Here is an 18,707-nt window from a genome sequence, read left to right as displayed (position 1 = left end):
CAGGTCCCCTTGTCCAGGAAACCACTGTTGGTGTCTTGCAGTCTCTTCTGGGCTTTGCATTCTTCTTCTTTTCTTCTGAGTGGGTGTTCTGGGGAATTTACAGTGATTTACTCTGCTTTCCTGGTCACTGTGCTGGGTTGTGGTACTAACCTGTGGGCTTTCCTAGCACTCCCAGCTCCCCTTTACACACTCCATTTAGCTAGGCAGGGAACCGACTTTCGCATTCCACTTTTTTTTAGTATATGGTTTGTGCTTCTGCTAGGGCTATTTCTCTCTATTGTGATTTTCACTAATTACATGGTTTTCTAACTGTTTTTATGCCTATTTCTGCATAGTAGTATATTTAATGTGTGTATTACTTACCTCCTAAGGGAGTATAGCCTCTGTGGTATTTTTGGTATTTGTGTCACCAAAATAAAGTACCTTTATTTTTGTAACACTTAGGGGGTGATTCTGATTCTGGCGGGCGGCGGAGGCCGCCCGCCAGAATTCCGCCCCCATTATACCGCTCCGCGGTCAGAAGACCGCGGAGGGTATTATGAGTTTTTCCCTGGGCTGGCGGGCGGTCTCCAAAAGACCGCCCGCCAGCCCAGGGAAAAACTCCCTTCCCACGAGGATGCCGGCTCGTAATCAAGTCGGCGGAGTGGGAAGGTGCGACGGGTGCAGTGGCACCCGTCGCGTATTTCAGTGTCTGCAAGGCAGACACTGAAATACTTTGCGGGGCCCTCTTACGGGGGCCCCTGCCGTGCCCATGCCATTGGCATGGGCACGGCAGGGGCCCCCAGGGGCCCCGCGACCCCCCCTACCGCCATCCTGTTCATGGCGGCTTTCCCGCCATGAACAGGATGGCGGTAGGGGGGGTCAGAATCCTCATGGCGGCGGAGCGCGCTCCGCCGCCATGAAGGATTCCCCCGAGCAGCGGTAAGTCGGCGGGAGCCCGCCGACTTGCCGCTTCTGACCGCGGCTGAACCGCCGCGGTCAGAATGCTCGTGGGAGCACTGCCAGCCTGTTGGCGGTGCTCCCGTGGTCGGTGGCCCTGGCGGCCACCGGCCGCCAGGGTCAGAATGACCCCCTTAGTGTTTTCTTTCATGTGTGTAAGTAGTAACTGCGACTACAGTGGTATTGCATTAGCTTTGCATGGCTCCTAGATAAGCCTTGGCTGCTCATCCACAGCTACCTCTAGAGAGCCTGTCTTCTAAACACTGACTACACTACACTAATAAGGGATACCTTGACCTGGCATAAGGTGTTAGAACCATAGGTACCCACCACACACCCGGCCAGCCTCCTACAGCTGGCGCTTATCCAGGAGGAATGTAAAGCACTTGCAGTACCAAAGTAGTCAAAGAGTAACTCCCACACAAGAAAGAACCACAAAAGTGTTGCAAAAATAAAGGATTCTTTATTACAGCTCTAGATACTAGTCTAGCATTGGTATAATTTCCTTTTGAGATATCTACACAAAATATATACACCAAATAGCAAGCAGAAATAGCATAAAAGGTACAGGGCCCTATGTGGGGGCAAACCATATACTAAGTAAGTGGAATGCGAAGTAGTTACCTGGGGCTGGAGAAAAACTAAAACATCACAGGTCAGTAGAGCAAGTTTAGGAAAGTGCCCCTTTTTGACATGGTTACTCCCCACCTTTTGCATAATATTGATGCTGACATGACTGAGAGTGTGTTGGGAACCTGCTAACCAGACCCCCCGGCACCAGTGTTCTTTCCCAAAACTGTACTGCTGTTTCCACAATTGGCACACCCCTGACACACAGTTAAGTCCCTTGTAAAAGGTCCCCATGGTACCAAAGGGCCCTGTGGCAAGGGAAGGTCCTCAAGGGCTGCATGATGTATTATGCCACCCTGGGGGACCCCTCACCAAGCCCATTCACACTGCCTTTGCAGCTTGTGGGGAGAAAAAGACAAAGTCGATATGACACCCCTCTTAGGGTGCCATGCCGACAAACCACTGCTTGTGGCATAGGTAAGTCACCCCTCTAGCAGGTCTTGCAGCCCTAAGGCAGGGTGCACCGTACCACAGGTGAGGGCATAGTTGCATGAGCAATATGCCCCTACATTGTCTAAGTCCATTCTTAGACATTGTAAGTTCAGAATGGCCATACTGAGTATATGGGCTGGGAGTTTTCATACGAAATCCACAGCTCCATAATGACTTCAATGAAGTCTGGGAAGTTTGGTTTCAAACTTCTCAGCACAGAAAACCCGCACTCATGCCAGTGTTGGATTTATTGAAAAATGCACACAGAGGGCATCTTAGAGATGCCTCCTGTATTTTAGTCAAACTTCTAGTGCAGGACTGACAGTTCTGTGTTAACCTGCCACTTCCAGACATGTTTCAGACCGCTTGGGGTGCTCTCAGTTGCAAGAAACAAAGCCTGCACTGGGTGGAGGTGCGTCACACCTCCCCCTGCAGGAACTGTAACACCTGGAGGTGAGCCTCAAAAGCTCAGGCCTCTTGTTACAGTGCCCCAGGGCACTCCAGCTAGTGGAGATGCCTGACCCCTCCTTCCCAACCCAGACACAGCCCCACATTTGGCGGGAAAGTTAGGAAGAACAAGGAGGAGTGACCACTTCAGCTAGGACCACCCCTAAGGTGTCCAGAACTGAAGTGACCCCCTCACCCCTTGCAGAATCCTTCATCTTGGTTTGAAGAACAGGGACCAATAGGGTTAGGTCTGTATCCCCCTCCCCAAAGGGAGTGGATACCAGAAGGGTGTAGTCACCCTCAAGGAAAGTAGCTATTGGCTACTGCCATATGACCCCTGTAATGCTCCTAAATCCAGAATGTAAGGGCTCCCCTGAACCTCACTCGTCAGATTCCTGGCGACCTCACGAAGACAACAACAAGGAGGACGACTGCTAAGCTGACCCCCAGCAGAGAAGACAGAAGACACCTGCTGATTTGGCCTCAACCCTATAGGCCTGTCTCTAGCTTCTAAAGCCATGCTACAAAAAAGCGACGCATCCTGCAGGACCAGCAAGAACCACCCAGGATCAGCGATTCCTGTCCACTCTGCACCCGACACTCACAGGCCGTGTCCAGGTGGCCCAACTGACTAAAGCTAGTCCCCAGGTGATTCTGACCTAGTGTCCACCCTGGCTTGATCCCTCCTGTCCAACACGACAGCGCCTACAGCCTAAATCCGTAGGACCCCCCTGACCACGAGAGAACCGAACGAAGATTCCAGACGCCTAAAGGTACACCTGCAGCCGCAGCCCCCAGGGCTTGAGGAATCCGACCACCAGTCCAGCAATGTTCAGCAGGCGGCCCTCTTCCTTATCCAGCCTGTGGTTTTCCAGAACCGACCCCTGGGCCTAGCCTGCAGCATCTTTGTGGCCCCTGGGGTCCCCCTTTTTGAAAAGCATTAGGAGCTTGACGCTAAGATTGCATCCTGCACCCGGCCGCCCCTATGCTCTCCGGGGCTCTCCTAAACCCCCCCGGGTCTGCCCTCCACAGACATGGGTACCTGCCTGCTAGCAGATCTGATTCAGAGTGCCCCCGGTCTCCATACGATCCCATTTTGAATCCAACAGCAACTTTGACCTCCTCACCCTGCCGGGCCCGTGTTGTTGGTGGTGGGTGTTTGGGGTTAACTTGAGCCCCAACCTGTGGACATCCTAACCACCAGTGACTGGAACTGTAAGTGTGGTCCTTACCTCAAAGACTGTACTAACTTTTCTTCCCCGCAGAATGGTCTTTGAAAATTTCACTGTCAAATTTAAAACAGATATTTGCTATTTTCTTGAAAAACGTTTAACTTGCCAAATTGAAACAAAGTGGTGTTGATACATATGTTTGATACTCACAAACGTATTTACCTGCAAACTATATCTCATTTTGACCCCAGCGATGGGGTGCAGAGTGGTTTCCTACCCGGTTGTCCTATAGTTTAACACAGGGAAGTCGCAGTTGGAATTTGTGAGTTTCAGGACCACTTACCAGTGGACCGCAAGGAAACCCAAAGACAGGAGGAAGGTTGGAGAGTGTCCCCACCCAAGGATACCCAGAAGTCTGGAGTACCTACATTAGGGGACCCGGATACATAGAGGTGAAAGGACGTCAGAAACTCTTGCTGAAGTCAGTGGAGGCCTAGGTTTTCGAGCTGCTGTTGTGACCCTTGGACCAGGCCAGTGAAACCTAAGGACGGATTCCAGATGTAGAAGAGCTGAAAAGGAAGGGGACAGAATCCAGGACCCTCGGATGGTGCAGATGGCAATGCCCACCCTCCCGGAGGTGAAGTTCCTAAGGGTTGGTGAAGGACAGAGTCCAGCTGTGGAGCCTAGGAGCTGCAGATGATCCTAGGAGTCACCTTTGAGCTGTCCCACATCTGTCGCCAGATTGCAGGAGGTTAAGTGACCAGCGTGGCAAATGCAAGCAGGAGCTGAAGATGGATTTGCAAGTTTTTGGGGACCAGCAAGGTCCAGGAGACTCTACCCTTGAGGGGGAGTCGGGGCTGGCCCTCAGCACACAGGGAGGCCAGCAGAAGTTGTTGGAGCCCCCAGGAGTGACACACAGGCAATGGACATAGGGAGTACCAAGGAGGCCTCAGCAACACAACAAAACAGAAGTCCCCCGTCACAGGGGTTGCATAACAGAGGCCGACCTTTGGACTGAAGAGTGCTGGAGGCTGGGGCTTCTTAGTGCGCGAAGATCTCTTGGAGGAAGAGCCAACAAGCTTTAGTAACAGTCGCGATGCACAGGGGTGCAGTTCCAGTGGCTGCAGCAGGGGCCCACAGTCTCCGAATTGGATCAGATGACAGGAGAGACCCAAATAGGACCACAGAAGCAGGTCCAGGGAAGACCTGGCCTTGCAGTTCGGGCTGGACTGTTCCCATTGGGAACAGAGTCAAGACTGATTTGCATATGGCTGGGTCCAAACTGGAATGGCATGGGCAGCAAAAAAACGATGGATTTAGGCCCAGATCTCTGTACTGGGGGTGAATGTTTGACATTGTTCAGCATTCCGTCCATCGCTTGTTCTTTTTGCATTTGCCGCACCACCTGTGGGCAGAGCCATCACATTGTCTGTGGAACAGCAGGCTCCAGCAGCCGGTCGTCGTTGTCATAAGGTGCCTGCAGATGCAGGGAAGTGACTCCTTCCCTCCAAGGGAGATTCCTCCATGCTTCTAGGTGCAAACAGAGTCCTTGTGACCCTGGAAGATGCCCAGCCCTGGGTGTTGCAGAATTCATGCAGGATGCAGAGAAACAATGTTGCAGTGGGAGCCTTCCCACCAGAAGCAGATGCATTTTGATTCCAAAGCAGACCAGCAGCAGTTCCAGAGACCAGGTGCAGAAGATGTCTTGCAGAGAGTTCTTTGTAGTGTCTTGATTGACGAATCTGAGGACCCACCCTCGGGGAAGCCCTCAAGTAATCCTAAAAGGGTGTTGATCACTCTCTGAAGTGGCCCACCTATCAGAGGAGTTCAGGGAAGTCACCTACCCTGCCTAACCAGTAAGATGCTCCCAGGGTCCTCTGCCTACCTTGTTACCAAAAAAGCAACCTGGCAGAGCTCTGTGTACCTCCCTAGGAAAGGAGCTGGACAGAGGGGGTGGTCACTCCCCTGTCCTTTGTGTGGCTTCGAGCCAGAGAGGGAACCGGGGGTCCCTGAGCCCGGTGCAAACCAGATTATGCAAGAAGGGCACCAAATGTACCCTTCAAAGCAGTCTGGTGGCGCTCAGAGACCACCCCAGCCCATAGACACCTAATGAAAAGGGGGAGGTGGTCACATCTCTCCCTTGCAGAAAATCCTGCCTTCTGCTGCTTGAGTCCGGCTTACCAGCAGGAGGGCAGAACAGTGTCTGGGGTTGGTAGCAGCGTGGGCTGGCAGCCAGAACACATAAAGCTGCACAGGCAGAACCGGGGGTTCCTCTAAGGATCCCCCAGAGTACAGGGGATCATGCAACTAGCACTAGAATCGGTGTAGTTGCATGATTCCAACATGTTTGACACCAAACATGCCTAGGTTCGGAGATGCCACTATGCAGTTGGACCACTCGTGTTGATCAGTGTCCACTACATATCTTAAAATGGCTTTCCCGCACTTAGAAAGCCCAGGGAATGGAGTCTGGGGTTTGTAGGGGTACCCTGCCCATGTAAGGGTACCCTCACACTTAGTGACATGCACCCTGCCCTTGGGCTGAAGGGCCTATCATAGGGATGACCTATAGTGTCTAAGTGCAATGACCCGGATATAAGGTAGGCCTTGTATCGGTAGTGAAAGGGTGCCTGCACCATTTCACGCAGGCTGCAATGGCAGGCCTGCAGACACACTTTGCATGGGTTCCCATGGGTGGCACAATACATGCTGCAGCCCATGGGAGACCCCTGGTTTACCAGTGCCTTGGGTACCTACGTACCATATACTAGGGACTTACATGGGTGCATCAGTATGTCAATTCTGGGGTGTAAAGTGTACCAGCAACCAAATGTAGAGGAGAGAGCACATGCATGTTAGCATGGGTCATGGTTAGCAGGATCCCTGTGCACTACAGTCTAAACACACTGACACCATGCAAAAAGTGAGGGTAACTATGTCATAAAGATGCTACTTTCCTATAACGGGCACCTAGTTGGTGGCAGGATCCGTCATCACCTGCCACTTTGGCAGTCGATAATATTGGACAGGTGGGTTTTGCAGTTGGTCCGAAAGGGTTATTCCCTTCCTGGCTTCCCCTCCCTCCATGTCACCATCTCTATGCAGGCTAATGGAGGATCATCTTTCACTTCTCCACAAGGAAGTTGCAGCTCTCTTGGCCAAGGTAGGCATAGAGAGACTCCCAATGCCAGAAGTAGGTTGTGGTGGCTATTCCCGCTACTTTCTGGTGCCGAAGAATGAGTGAGGCTTTCATCGTATTCTAGACGTGCGGCTCTCAACTACTTCCTCAAGGATGAGAAATTCAACCTGCTCGCTTTGGCTCAGGTCTGTCTGTCCTAGACCTAGGAGACTGGATCGTAGCATTGGACTTGCAGGGCATCCTGCCTGCCCACAGATGTTGATATTTTGCCCCAGTTGCGTCGGGGGGGGTTGTGTGCGATGGTGGTGAGTGACTGGTTTTTGGTAGGAGAAGTGGATGCAGCAGTGGTCTGTCCAACTGAGTTCGGTGGTGTGGCTGAAAGAGATGTGGTTGCTGGCTGAGAAGATGGGGTCGAGTGTGTGGCCTGCGGAGTGGGTGGGTGTAGTGACGAGTTGCTTGAGGCCGAAATTGGCAAGGTTGTCGATTGGGTTGGTGGTGTTGATATCGTTGTTATTTTCTAGGTGGAAGTTTAGGTCACCAAGGAGGATGTAGTCTGTTGAGGCGAGGGCTTGGGAGCTGATGGCATCGGCGATGTCATCACAGAACTGCGGTCTGGGTCCAGGGGGTTTGTAGACCAGTGTTCCTCTGAGTGTGTTGTTGATGTGGATTTTGAAGTGGAGGTGCTCGGCGGAGTTGATGGTGTCTTGGGAGTTGGTGGAGACTCTTATGGTGTTTTTGTGGACTAAGGCGATTCCTCCTCCTGGTCTGTTGATTCGGTCTCTTCTGGTGATCTTGTAGTTTTCTGGTATGGCTATGGCTACGTCTGGTTCTGAAGCCAAATTCATCCAGGTTTCGGTGAGGAATGCGACGTCAGGCGAGTATGTGGTCAGGAGGTTCAATTGCATGTTTGTGGACGGTGCGGGTGTTAAGTAGGATGCATCTTAGGCGGTTGTCTGTTTTGATTTTGAGTTTGTAGGTTAGGTTGCAGGTGAAATTGCAGGCTTTGCAGGAGAATGGTCCTTTGGTGCACATCGGTGTGGACTGGAAGCAGATGGAGGAGCGTCCTGGATTAAGGGCGTGGAGTTTGTTGGCAGTATAAAGGTGTTTGGTGGCACGGGAGGCGTGTTGGCCAGGGGGTCTGGCGCTGGGCGTGGTCTTGTCGCGGACGGGCTTGCCTTTGGCACGCCTTCGGTGCAGTTTTAGGCTTATCCTCCCGAGCAGAAAGTCTGGGATATTCAAGATGTGATATTGATGTTTCAGCCTCAATCCTGGATTTCATTGAGACTGACTCTGAGGCTGTTGGGACTCATGGCCTCCTGCATCCTGCTTGTACAACATGCCTGCTGGCGTACATGGACTCTGCAGTGGGACCTGAAGTTCCAGTGGACACAACATCAGGGGAATCTCTCTGATATGGTTGAGATCTCAGAGGGGACTGCGCAAGATCCTCAGTGGTGGCTGACAAACCATGATTGGGTCCGTGGCAGACCCTTCTCCAATCAGATCTCACAGTAGTGACAGATGTGTTTGGCATAGGGTGGCCATCTGGGAGAGGTTGAGATCAGAGGACACTTGTCTCCGGCAGAATCTGGATTCCACTTCAATCTGCTTCAATCTGCTAGAGTTATGGGCAATCAGACTGGCATTGATGGCCTTCCTAACAACCATCAATAGGAGGCTGGTGCAGAAGTTAATGGACAGCACCGCTGCCATGTGGTATTACAACAGAGATTGCGGGATGAGGTCGTGGACCCTGTCTCAAGAGGCCCTGCGTCCCTGGACATAGCTGGAACATCAGGGCATTTCCCTGGTGGTTCAACACCTGGTTGGCTCGCTGAACGCCAGGGCAGATGAACCCAGCCGCAGATGCTGAGCAGATCACGAATGGCATCTCCATCCAGTGGTGGCACAAGGTCTCTTTCAGCAGTGGGGAGAGCCTTGGTTAGATCTATTCGCCTTTGCCGAGAACGCCCAATGTCAGCAGTGTTGCATGCTGGAGTTTCCAAGGCAGCTCTCACTCTGTGACACTTTTTGTTTAGAGTGGAGCTCAGGCCTCCAGTAAGCCTTTTCCCTCCACCATACCACTCTTGCCCAGAGTTCCCATGAAGGTCAAGATCAATCGGGCCCAAGCCATCCTTGTGGCACCAGACTGGGCATTGAGAATCTAGTATCCCGAGCTGCTGATGAGCATGGCAATCGATTCCCCGATCAGGCTACCCCTTCAAAAGGATGTTCTGGCGCAACAGCAGGGAAAGGTTCTCCATCTGTCCAGTCTCTGCCTTCTTCCATGTAGATTGAAAGACGGCTGTTGACAACCTTTGACCATCCTCCTGAAGTCTGTGATATTAGCTTGGCAGCCAGGTGTTCCCCCACCAAGCCAGTATATACCTGCTGTTGGAAGAAATCTTTGCCTTGGTGTTCGGACAGAAATGTTGATCACAGTGGTTTTGGTGGCATATGTAGGAGGCTGGCTCAGTATATGATGTACACCTCTGGGTGAGGCACCCTATACTGAGTCCAAGCAACCCTTAGTGATAGTGTAAGAGGTTCTGGATAAGCAGAGCTCTCAGAGCGTACCTGAGGATAGCAGCTAAGGCTTATTCAGGAGGGTGTAAAGTAGTTGCAAATACCACATAGCTCAGTCAGTGATGTATGCACAGGGAAGAACTTGTGTTAGAAAATTAGTGTATTGATTATTATAACACGAACACTAAACTAACTTTGGTATATCTCCTAACCAGAGATATGAATGCACAAAAATATACCCGAAAACAGGTAAGTAAAAGCTTAAAGTATGTTGGGCCCCTGGTGGGGGGCCAAACCAATTATTTAAAAAAAATGTAATGCTAAAATCACTACCAACCCAAACTACCACCCAAGGACCCTTAGGACTGGAGAAGGACCAAGACACCAAAGGTAAGTAGTTTGGATTCCCCAGGCGCCCATGTGCAGATTTGTAACCTCGGGTCAGTGTCCAGAGGATAATGTGAGGAAGTTGCAGTTGGAGTTTTCGAGTTTTAGGACCCTTCCCAAAGGACCTTGAGGAAACACAGTGGGACAAGGTTCAAGAGTGCTCCCACCCGTGGATACCCAGGAAAGCGCAGGTGCATGGGGGATAAGTTGTGTTGGAACCTCCCGTTGAAGTCAGTGGGGGACCTTGGTTGTCCAGCTGCTATTGTGACTTATGGACCAAGTTAGTGGAATCTAGGTGTGAATTCTGGAAGAAAAGAACCTAAAGAAAAAGGGGACAGAGTCCAGGAAACCCAGAGGTGCCCAGGCGGTGCAGGACTCAATGCTCACCCTTCTTGGAGAGGCTTTCCTGGCAGACAAAGAATTGCATCTGTGGAGTCCAGGTGACGTAGCAAAATCCCAGAAGTCATCCATGAGCTGCCCCGCACCACTCATCAGATTGCAGTGCAGTGCAGGGTGCAGTGGTCACCAGCAAGCCTTGGCAAATGCAAGAAAGCGTTGCACAGTGTGTTGCAGAAGTTTGTGAACCAGAAAGGTCCAGGAGACTCTACCTTTGCAGGTTATTCAGGGTCACCCCTCAACAAGCAGGAGAGCCAGCAGGAATCTTTGGAGCCCCCAGCAGGACCCTCTGGCAACAGTCGCAGGGAGGCCTCCACAGTATAGCAAAAAGGGGTGCCCATGTCACAGGAGTTGTAGAGAGGATGTTGTTCTTGGTGCTGTGTAGTGCTGGTGACTGGGGCTCCTTGGAGCTAGGAGATCTTCGGGCTGAAGACCCAACAGGCCTTGGCGACGGCAAACAGACATGGTGCACAGGGGTTCCAGTCAGGCAGCTCAAGTGAGGGGCCTCAGACTTCTCAGTTGCAAAGAAGACAGGGCAGACCTCTGAAGGGCCACAGTACCACCACCTTGTAGAGCCTTGGAGAATCTGTGGGACAGCAGGATCCACAAACTGGTTGTCGCCGTTGAGGTGATTGCGGATGCAGGGGAGTGACTCCACTCCAAAGTAGTGCACTAACCCAGGATGGGGTTGGACACTTACTGCAGTGGCACACCTATCGGGGGTGGTCAGGGACATCACCGAGCTGGACTAACCAGTCAGGTGCTCCCAGGGGCCTCTGCTCATCTTATTTCCAAGATGGTAGAATCAGGTTGGCACCTGGCAGAGCTCTGGGCACCTCCCTAGGTGAGGGGCTTGACAGGCGAATGAATTGAATTGTGAGTGAGTTTGTGAATTTGTAAAGTGCATGGCTACCCTAAGGCCTCTCAGCGCAATGTAAGGGCTGACACCAACTACAGTGTGCTCTGTGGGGCCCAGATTTGATTATCGCTTACGTAGAAGATTGTGGGAAGAGCCATGTTTTTATAAGCTTCCTAAAATTCCTCGCTTATCAATCTAAACTCTATCGATAGAGAGATCCTGAGTTGCGGGTCTAGATAGGCAAAGGATCTCCCACCCCATTTAGAGTTCCTAATTCTTGGAACCTTCAGGAGATGTCCTTGAGCTGATCTGAGAGGTCTAGGGGAGTGATACTGTGCCAGTAAGCTTCTTAATTTCTGCAGGCCTTTGACATGGATCTATTTGTGAGCTAGACTTAGGGTTTTAAACTTAATTCTTGCTTCAGCTGGCAACCAATGTAGAGTTCGGAATGCCTCCTTTGATGATTGTGTCTTAGGGATTTTCATTAGCGTTCGGACTGCTGCATTTTGTAACACCTGTGGCATTTTTGTGACATATTTCGGGGAGCCTAAGTAAAGAGAGTTACCATAGTCTAGGCACACGGTTATCGTGGTCTGTACTGCAGTTTTTCTTAGGTTTTGTGGAAGTAACTTGATCATTTTTCCAACTGTCCTCAGTGCCCCACACCACAAAGTTGGTGGTCACTCCCTCTTTCTTTTGTGTGGTTTTGTGCCGGGGGCTCCTGCACTGGAGTAAGCCGGTTTATGCAAGCAGAGCAGCAAGTGTGCCCTTCAAGGCAAGTCTGGTGGTGCTCAGAGACACCTATTTCTAAAGCAGAAGTGATAACACCTCTCCTGTACAGGAAATCATTTTTCGGCCTTCCTTTGCTTAAGTTAGGCTCAGCAGCGGGAGGGCAGAACAATGTCTAGGGTCGGCATGCAGACCCTGCAAGGCTGACGGCGGGATCCTCTGGGAAGCCCCCACAGTACATGGTATCATGCAACTAGCACTGGAATCAGTGTAATTGCATGATTCCAACTTGTTCTGTACCAGATATGACTAGGTTTGGTGAAGCCATTATGTAGTTGGATAGCTCGTGTTGACCAGTGTCAACTACATACCTTAAGATGGCTTCTCTGCACTTAAAAAGCCCAGAAAATGGAGTCTGTGATTTGTTGCGGCACCTCTGCTCATGCAGGGGTGCCCTCACTTTTAGAACCATACACCTGCACTTGGGCTGAAGGGCCTACCTTAGGGGTGACTTATAGGGTCAGAGTGCAGTGACCGAGATATAAGGTAACCTTATATCTTGGGTGAAAGGTGCATGCACCATTTCACACAGGCTGCAATGATAGGCCTGTAATCACAGTTTGCATGTGCCCCCATGGGTGGCACAATGCATGCTGTAGCCCATGGAGACGCCTGCTGTACCAGTGCCCTAGGTACCTAAGTACCATATGCTAGAGACTTACATGGGTGCAGCAGTATGCCAATTGTGAGGCGTAAAATTTACATATCAACTACATTTAGGGGAGAGAGTACTGAGGCTGGGGTCCTGGTTTGAAGGATCCAAGTGTACTACAGTCTAAACGTACTGACACCAGACAAAATGTAGGGGTAACAATGTCAGAAAGGTGCCACTTTCCTACATAATATTATAACAATCCCCTAAGCTTCTTGGCATTACCTCCAAGGTAACACCCCTTCTGTACCTAACCCTGGTCATGCAATGATTCTAAGTTATTCCATTCCAATGTGGATGCCTGTTTAGCACTGTGACCTGTTGTTATCATTAATAGTCAATAAAGTGTCTGTTTACATTTCAAACATTGCCTTTACAATTTTACACCTGAAGCACCCTGAAATGGCAGTTAAACTTTGTCATCATAATTTTACACCTGAAGTGTCATAGAAGATCTTAACGCTGGAGGTAGTACTAGGGCCAGAAACCTTCTTCTATTTGTGTTAAGTCTTAAGTTGCCAGCATGTCTACTATGTACCTATTAAAAAAAATAGTTGTCTAAAATGTAATGCAGTAGACTATATGAGAAATGTGATAGGCAAACATTTTTTTGATGCTTTACACTCAAACGAGGCTGTTGTGATGTATCATCAGGTAGTGTCTTAAGTGTCAATTGCAGTGACTCTGCCAAACGTAAAAACATTGTGAACGATTATTCTTATTGTTAAACTTTGTTAAAACCTCATTCTAGTACAAGTCCTAGTCAGAACAGCTACTAATTTTAGACTTACTCAAATTTACAGATAAGTGGGACTATTTAATGTTGCTTGTAATGTGAATTTTTTGAAACTGCTTGTAACCAAATTATTGAGAGAAAATAATACTTAAAATTATATTATGAACTTTAGTACTCAATCCGAGCTTTGGCTTTGAGGGTCCTAAGGGAAATTCTGAGGTATCAACCAGCCAGATTCAAAAATTATGCAGAGTTAACCATTATGAAGACACTGGAGGCGCATAAGGATCCTCATAAGGAGGTAAGGACACAAGGCCAAGCCATCCTGGAATGTTTATATGTTCTTTTTTTTGCATAAGAGTAAATTGTTTTGAAAACAAAAAGCAGAACCTTTAATGTTCAAGGGAAGTCGACCTTCTATGGAACTTTTCTGCTGTTTCTAGGTATCTTTGTATTAAGAATTGATGCATTTATTTATATGCCACACTGTACTGTTTCTAGAATATTGAGATCATTGTTAGGAGAAGCTTATAAATCACAATTGAGTTGATAACCTATAACTGGCCCCATTGGGAATTAAGAGGCATGTAAGGAAAGCTCAGAACTATCATGTTTCCCCAAAGGGTTTGGCTTCTGAAAGCAGCTGAAGTCTCTGGGTAAACGGCAGGAGAGAACTAGGAATTATTCTAATTAATTGTAGTGATTCTCAGGATTCAACCCATAATCCTTGTTATTTTGCGGCTCCAGATTTAATGTTATCACCTGAACTAACACCGCTGCATTGGGGCTCTTAGTGTGGCCCTGAGGGTAGGATCAGTTGGCGAATATGAGAATGCCTTGATCCGCATGATGTCTGTCTGATATGATCTGCTTTCCGAGATACTTGACTCCGTTTGTTTTCAAGCCTAATGTTTGTGCTGGAAGTGATACATGGGCTTGAAGAAGGTGCCCCCACTACTGTGTTGTCATTTCATTTTTTCACCTACAGCGCTAATGCTGAATCCTACAGCTCCAATGGATTTTCCTGTATTTGATTCTGTTACTTTGTTTTATCAATAGGATGTATTTGCCACCTAAACCAGCTTTGTACCGTGGCTCCAACAGTACTCAAAGCAACGACACTTGTCTCCCCCTCTCAGCACCTCCCAACATCAGTTTCCATCCTTGCTGCATTGGTCCATTCTTTGGCTATGCACTCCATATTTTACTTTGTAGCTGTGCCAGGCGTTGGCCTGGCACTGTTCCTCCTATATCTTTCTAACTTGATATGCCAGGCCAAGAATAATAAACTGACTCTTGTTGAGGTGAAGAGTTTCTTTCCATAACCCCTTTGAGGATAAGAATCTTGCCTCAGAGGCTGACTACCTCAGACCTAACATCTATTCTGTTATGCGTCTTAGCTGCCCTACGATAATAAAGGTGTTAAGACAGCTGCTAGAGATAGTATTGTCTTGTACTCAGGTTAGGACTAATTGCCTGATTTACGCTGTAGAGTATGCAGGACAAGTCACCTCCTTTGCACACTGTTAGTGACTTTCTAATGACAAAACCATTCTTGGCCATCTGGAAATATCTTTTTTGTTATTTTTTTTTTAGAAAAATAATTTATGGGAGAAGTGCTTGAATTAATTTGAGCCAATGCTTGGGATTTCTCTGCAAGTGTTGTAAGAAAACATCTTGAGTAAATTGCAGCAATATTTGGGCTGTGCACCCCATTAATATTGACCAAAGGGATGTCAATTGTGGAAACATACCTACATCACGAGCATGCATTCATCCTGCATTTTGCATAACTGTATTTTCAATCAACTCATAATTGATTATGGTTTGTCAGACCATCAGCAAATTGGCCTGTAATTTTAACCACATGACTTTTAAAAGTTTTTTTCTGATAGACGCCGAACCCCAGATTCCTCACCTTAGAATGTTCCCCAAGCATCAGACTAGTCCAGAACATCTTGAGCAGGAAGTCTTTGTGCCAGTAGGTGGTGTCATTTGGCTTTGCACCAATGTCGAACGTTTCTGAAGTGACAGTGCAGTGCCCATATAACGCCACTCACTGTCATCAATTCCTTTCTTTCCAAGACAGCTGTGTGGATCAGGAGAGCTGCCTTGGTAATTTTTAAACCAACTTTTTTTACTCTTTTTCAAAAAATTTTGAGCTTTACACTCCCAGTATGCTAGGGACATATCCCCTGCTAAACCTTCATGGCAGATGCTTTGGGCAGATTGTCACAGGCAGGTCGGTGCTGAATCACCACTTGTTCCATTTCTGGGGCTGGGACACAACCCTAAGACGTTCACAGAGTGCAAGTCGATGTACCCGAAGGTGATCCCCAATCGGGTATTGAAGCTCTTGGCAATGCCACAAAAAAGACTCTGCATCATTCCCATTCTTGTGAACAATCTCAGGGCCATTCCTGGAGCTTTCCCCATGGACCATCATCTTGAGGATCCAAGACCTCCTTGTCAAAGTTGGATAAGCCTAAAAAGCACAAGAAAAAGAAGTAAAAGTGTTCTTTGGCTACCCCCTCTCGGCCTTGTGTTTCAATATCCGCTCTCGTACTCCACCTGCAGACCCAGCATCAGGACCTGCTCAACGCTATCACGAGTTTCCAGGTGCAACTCCTACCTTAAAGAATTCTTTAATGCCGTGCATGTCATCTTTGGACCAGCAACCCCCTTCAGGCTCTTCAAAGCCAAGAGGTGCCCCTGCTAAGTTACCGTTAGTGGGTACACCCTGTACACCAATCAGGATGTAGGCATCCACTCCAGGATTCAGATTGACATTACCAAGATTGCCTCAAATCCTCCTCAGCTCTATCCCATCTGGCAGTACCCGTAGCGCTGCTCGATGACGAGCAGATCCTAGCTGCCAGCATCGACCTGGTGTCATCCTAGCAACACTCAACGTCCATTCTGGTGCCGTCCAGGCCCTACCTTCCTGTGGACTTCCTCCCATTGATAAACCCTACCCTCCTGAGGGGGGAGACGAGGACTTGGTGTATGGTCCCCTTAAGGATACTGGAAAACTCCCATTAGGAGCTGGGTGAAACAAGTGTTTTTGATACATCCCTAAACTCTGGCATGCTTTCCCTTCTGGGCCAGGCATGGGAGGAAGGCACATCTTTTGTCACTGTGCTGCGCAGGGCAGCTGAGGCCCTCGACCTCCAGGTGCCATCTGTCGAAGTCAAGTCCAATGTCTTGATAGAGGTACTTCAACCTAGAGCCAGTTCACCTGAACCCCTGCTCCCCTTTAATGAAGCCCTCGCCAATGCCCTGGAGTCCAGGGCGAAACCCTGTACAGGGGTTGTTGTGCAGTGAATGATTGCCCACCAGCATCATACCGCCCCAAGAGAAGTAGCCCTCCCCTCACAGCATCCGTCTCCTAAGAGCCTGGTGGTACAAACCTCTCAAGCAAAGATTAACCCAAACACATTCCCTCAACTGGACAGGGAGTCCAAGAGGCTGGACACCTTTGGGAAGCTCATATTCTCTTGCACCAATATTGTATGTCTTTTTGGGCTTATATTTCGTTGCATTACGGAGCTTGATTATGCAGCTGTTTTCCCTGCTGCCTGCTGAGGGCCAAACCATCCTCAATCAAGCTGTGGTAGACTGAAGGGATGTGGCAGTGTTTGCCATCCGGTATGGAGTGGGACACCACAAGTTCACTGGATATAGACTTGGCTTCTATGGTGATGCTATGTCACCATGCGTGTTTACGGTCCTCAGGGTTCTCTGGAGGAATCGCATGCCCTTCCATGGCTTCCGCTAGTTTGGCAACAAAGCTAACGCCGCACTCAAATGCTTTCTTTAACAGAGTAACTACCAGAACCTTTGGGATTTCCCTATCAAACCAACCACGTAGTCCTTCCACCTATACTGCAGATGTGGAAAAGGCAACTTTGGTTGTTTGCATTACCAGCTATACCCAATCTGGCAGCCTGCCCAGTCCTTTTGGGGACACAGAGCCCAAAAAGGATTTGGGTGCCTGTCCCTCTCATGCTGTCAAGTCACCCCGTCCCTTCGGTGGCTGTAGCTCCGTGTTCCTTTAGTGTACCCTACATCTGATAGAGACATTTAGTTGCAGATTCCTTACCTTAGAAATTTCCACAGTCTGGATCTGGAGATTTTTCGCAAGCAGTACCCCTGCACCCCATTAGGTGAAGTCAATACGCTCCGTGTCCGTCGTCCGTGAGGATATGACGTTGTGAGTCCTATACATGCGCCACCCTGACGCGCTGTCAGTTCTCTTCTTTCCGTGCCACCCTAGTGCTGATCAGAAGAGCTACCCCACAATCATTTTTTGATTGTTCTTCTTTGACTTTTTATCGACATTTTTCAAGTGTCGACACTCTTGGTGCGTCAAGGATGTCTTCACGTAATACCTGGTTCAAGCCCTGCAGATTCAGTCATCGGACGACGTCCGTGATGGATCCACATCTCATGTGCCTGTGGTGTCTGGAGTGCGACCACGACCCGAAATCGTGCTCCGAGTGCCGGAGCAATGAGTCCAAAAAGGTCCCAAAGAGGGGTCACGGATTCCATGTTCTTCATCGTCCCACTCGTCCTCGGGTCGGCCGGGTAAGTTGAGGCACAAGATGAAGTTGAAGAAGAACAAGCATTCATCTACTTCACTCCATCCTTCAGTCGACAAGACGAGAGAAAACGAGCATCAGCATTCTAGGCCTCACTCCTCGTAGCCTGCATCCGTGTCGACTCCGCACCTCCCCAAGTTTCCGGAAGCCGCAGCAACCCCTGCCCAGCTCAGAGTTTTAAGCAGTCATGCACCTCATATTTGGGCAGTTTGAACCTGCGGGAGCGCCCTCGAGCTCAGCAGGACCAGAAGGGGGCCCCCTTGGAATCCACATCAGCGACTTTGGCCTTTGCTCTGGGGGGAGGAGGGGCATCCATGGATCCGTTCCAAGAACCGAACCAGCGTCTGCTGTACCACCTAGACCTTCCCCAATGCTTTGCCCCTGAGTGGCATGTACCCCATCCTCATTGCTGACTCCAACACAGAGCCTGACTGGCGTCGCGCGATGCCGATTCAAACTGTGACAGTAGCCTTACCCCCTATGTTAAATCCTGACCCTTATTCTTGTGGGTTGGGGTACAGTGAGGAATGGAAGGGTTTTGCTGGACCCTCTAGAATACCAGCTACAGGAAAATCCCATAGGACTGGCATATGGGCCTGGGTGAAGTCAGTGGTCTGGATACCTCCTCTGACACTGGCAAGCTTTCTCCACTTACTGTCGCTAAGGAAGAGGGAGCATCCTATTCCATGGTGGTGAGAGGAGCAGCCAAGGTGCTGGACCTTGAGCTGCCTTTGATGGCAGTCAGGACTAACCTCTTGACGGAGGTGCTTCAGCCTGGAGATTTATCCTTTGAACTCCTATTGACCTTCAATTAAGCCATTACTGATGTCCTGCTGGGTACCTGTCCAAACCCAGCACAGGGGCTCCTGTGAACAGGACTATTGCCAGTCTGCCATCAAACTGCTCCATCTTAACCCAGCGTTCCTGACGCAACACCCTTCCCTCGAGAGCTTGGTTATCCAAGCCTCTACATCCCAACATACATACCCTTCCGCACTCCTG

The 18,707-nt window shown here is 49.5% G+C and overlaps 1 protein-coding gene across 50 annotated transcripts in view; it reads left to right on the top strand.

The window, feature by feature from the left end:
- Nucleotides 1-18,707, top strand: part of CLASP2 (cytoplasmic linker associated protein 2) — a 1,425,897-nt gene that overhangs the window by 1,330,181 nt on the left and 77,009 nt on the right. For all 50 annotated transcript variants that reach the window (XM_069214594.1, XM_069214706.1, XM_069214671.1 and 47 more), the window contains one exon: nt 13,277-13,405. In XM_069214594.1, the coding sequence (XP_069070695.1) occupies nt 13,277-13,405 (129 nt within the window). The remainder of the gene's footprint in view (nt 1-13,276; nt 13,406-18,707) is intronic.

Source organism: Pleurodeles waltl, chromosome 2_1 (genome assembly GCF_031143425.1).
Source record: "Pleurodeles waltl isolate 20211129_DDA chromosome 2_1, aPleWal1.hap1.20221129, whole genome shotgun sequence".
Taxonomy (NCBI): domain Eukaryota; kingdom Metazoa; phylum Chordata; class Amphibia; order Caudata; family Salamandridae; genus Pleurodeles; species Pleurodeles waltl.
Note: the sequence above shows the minus strand (reverse complement) of the source record. Positions and strands in the feature narration are given on the sequence as shown.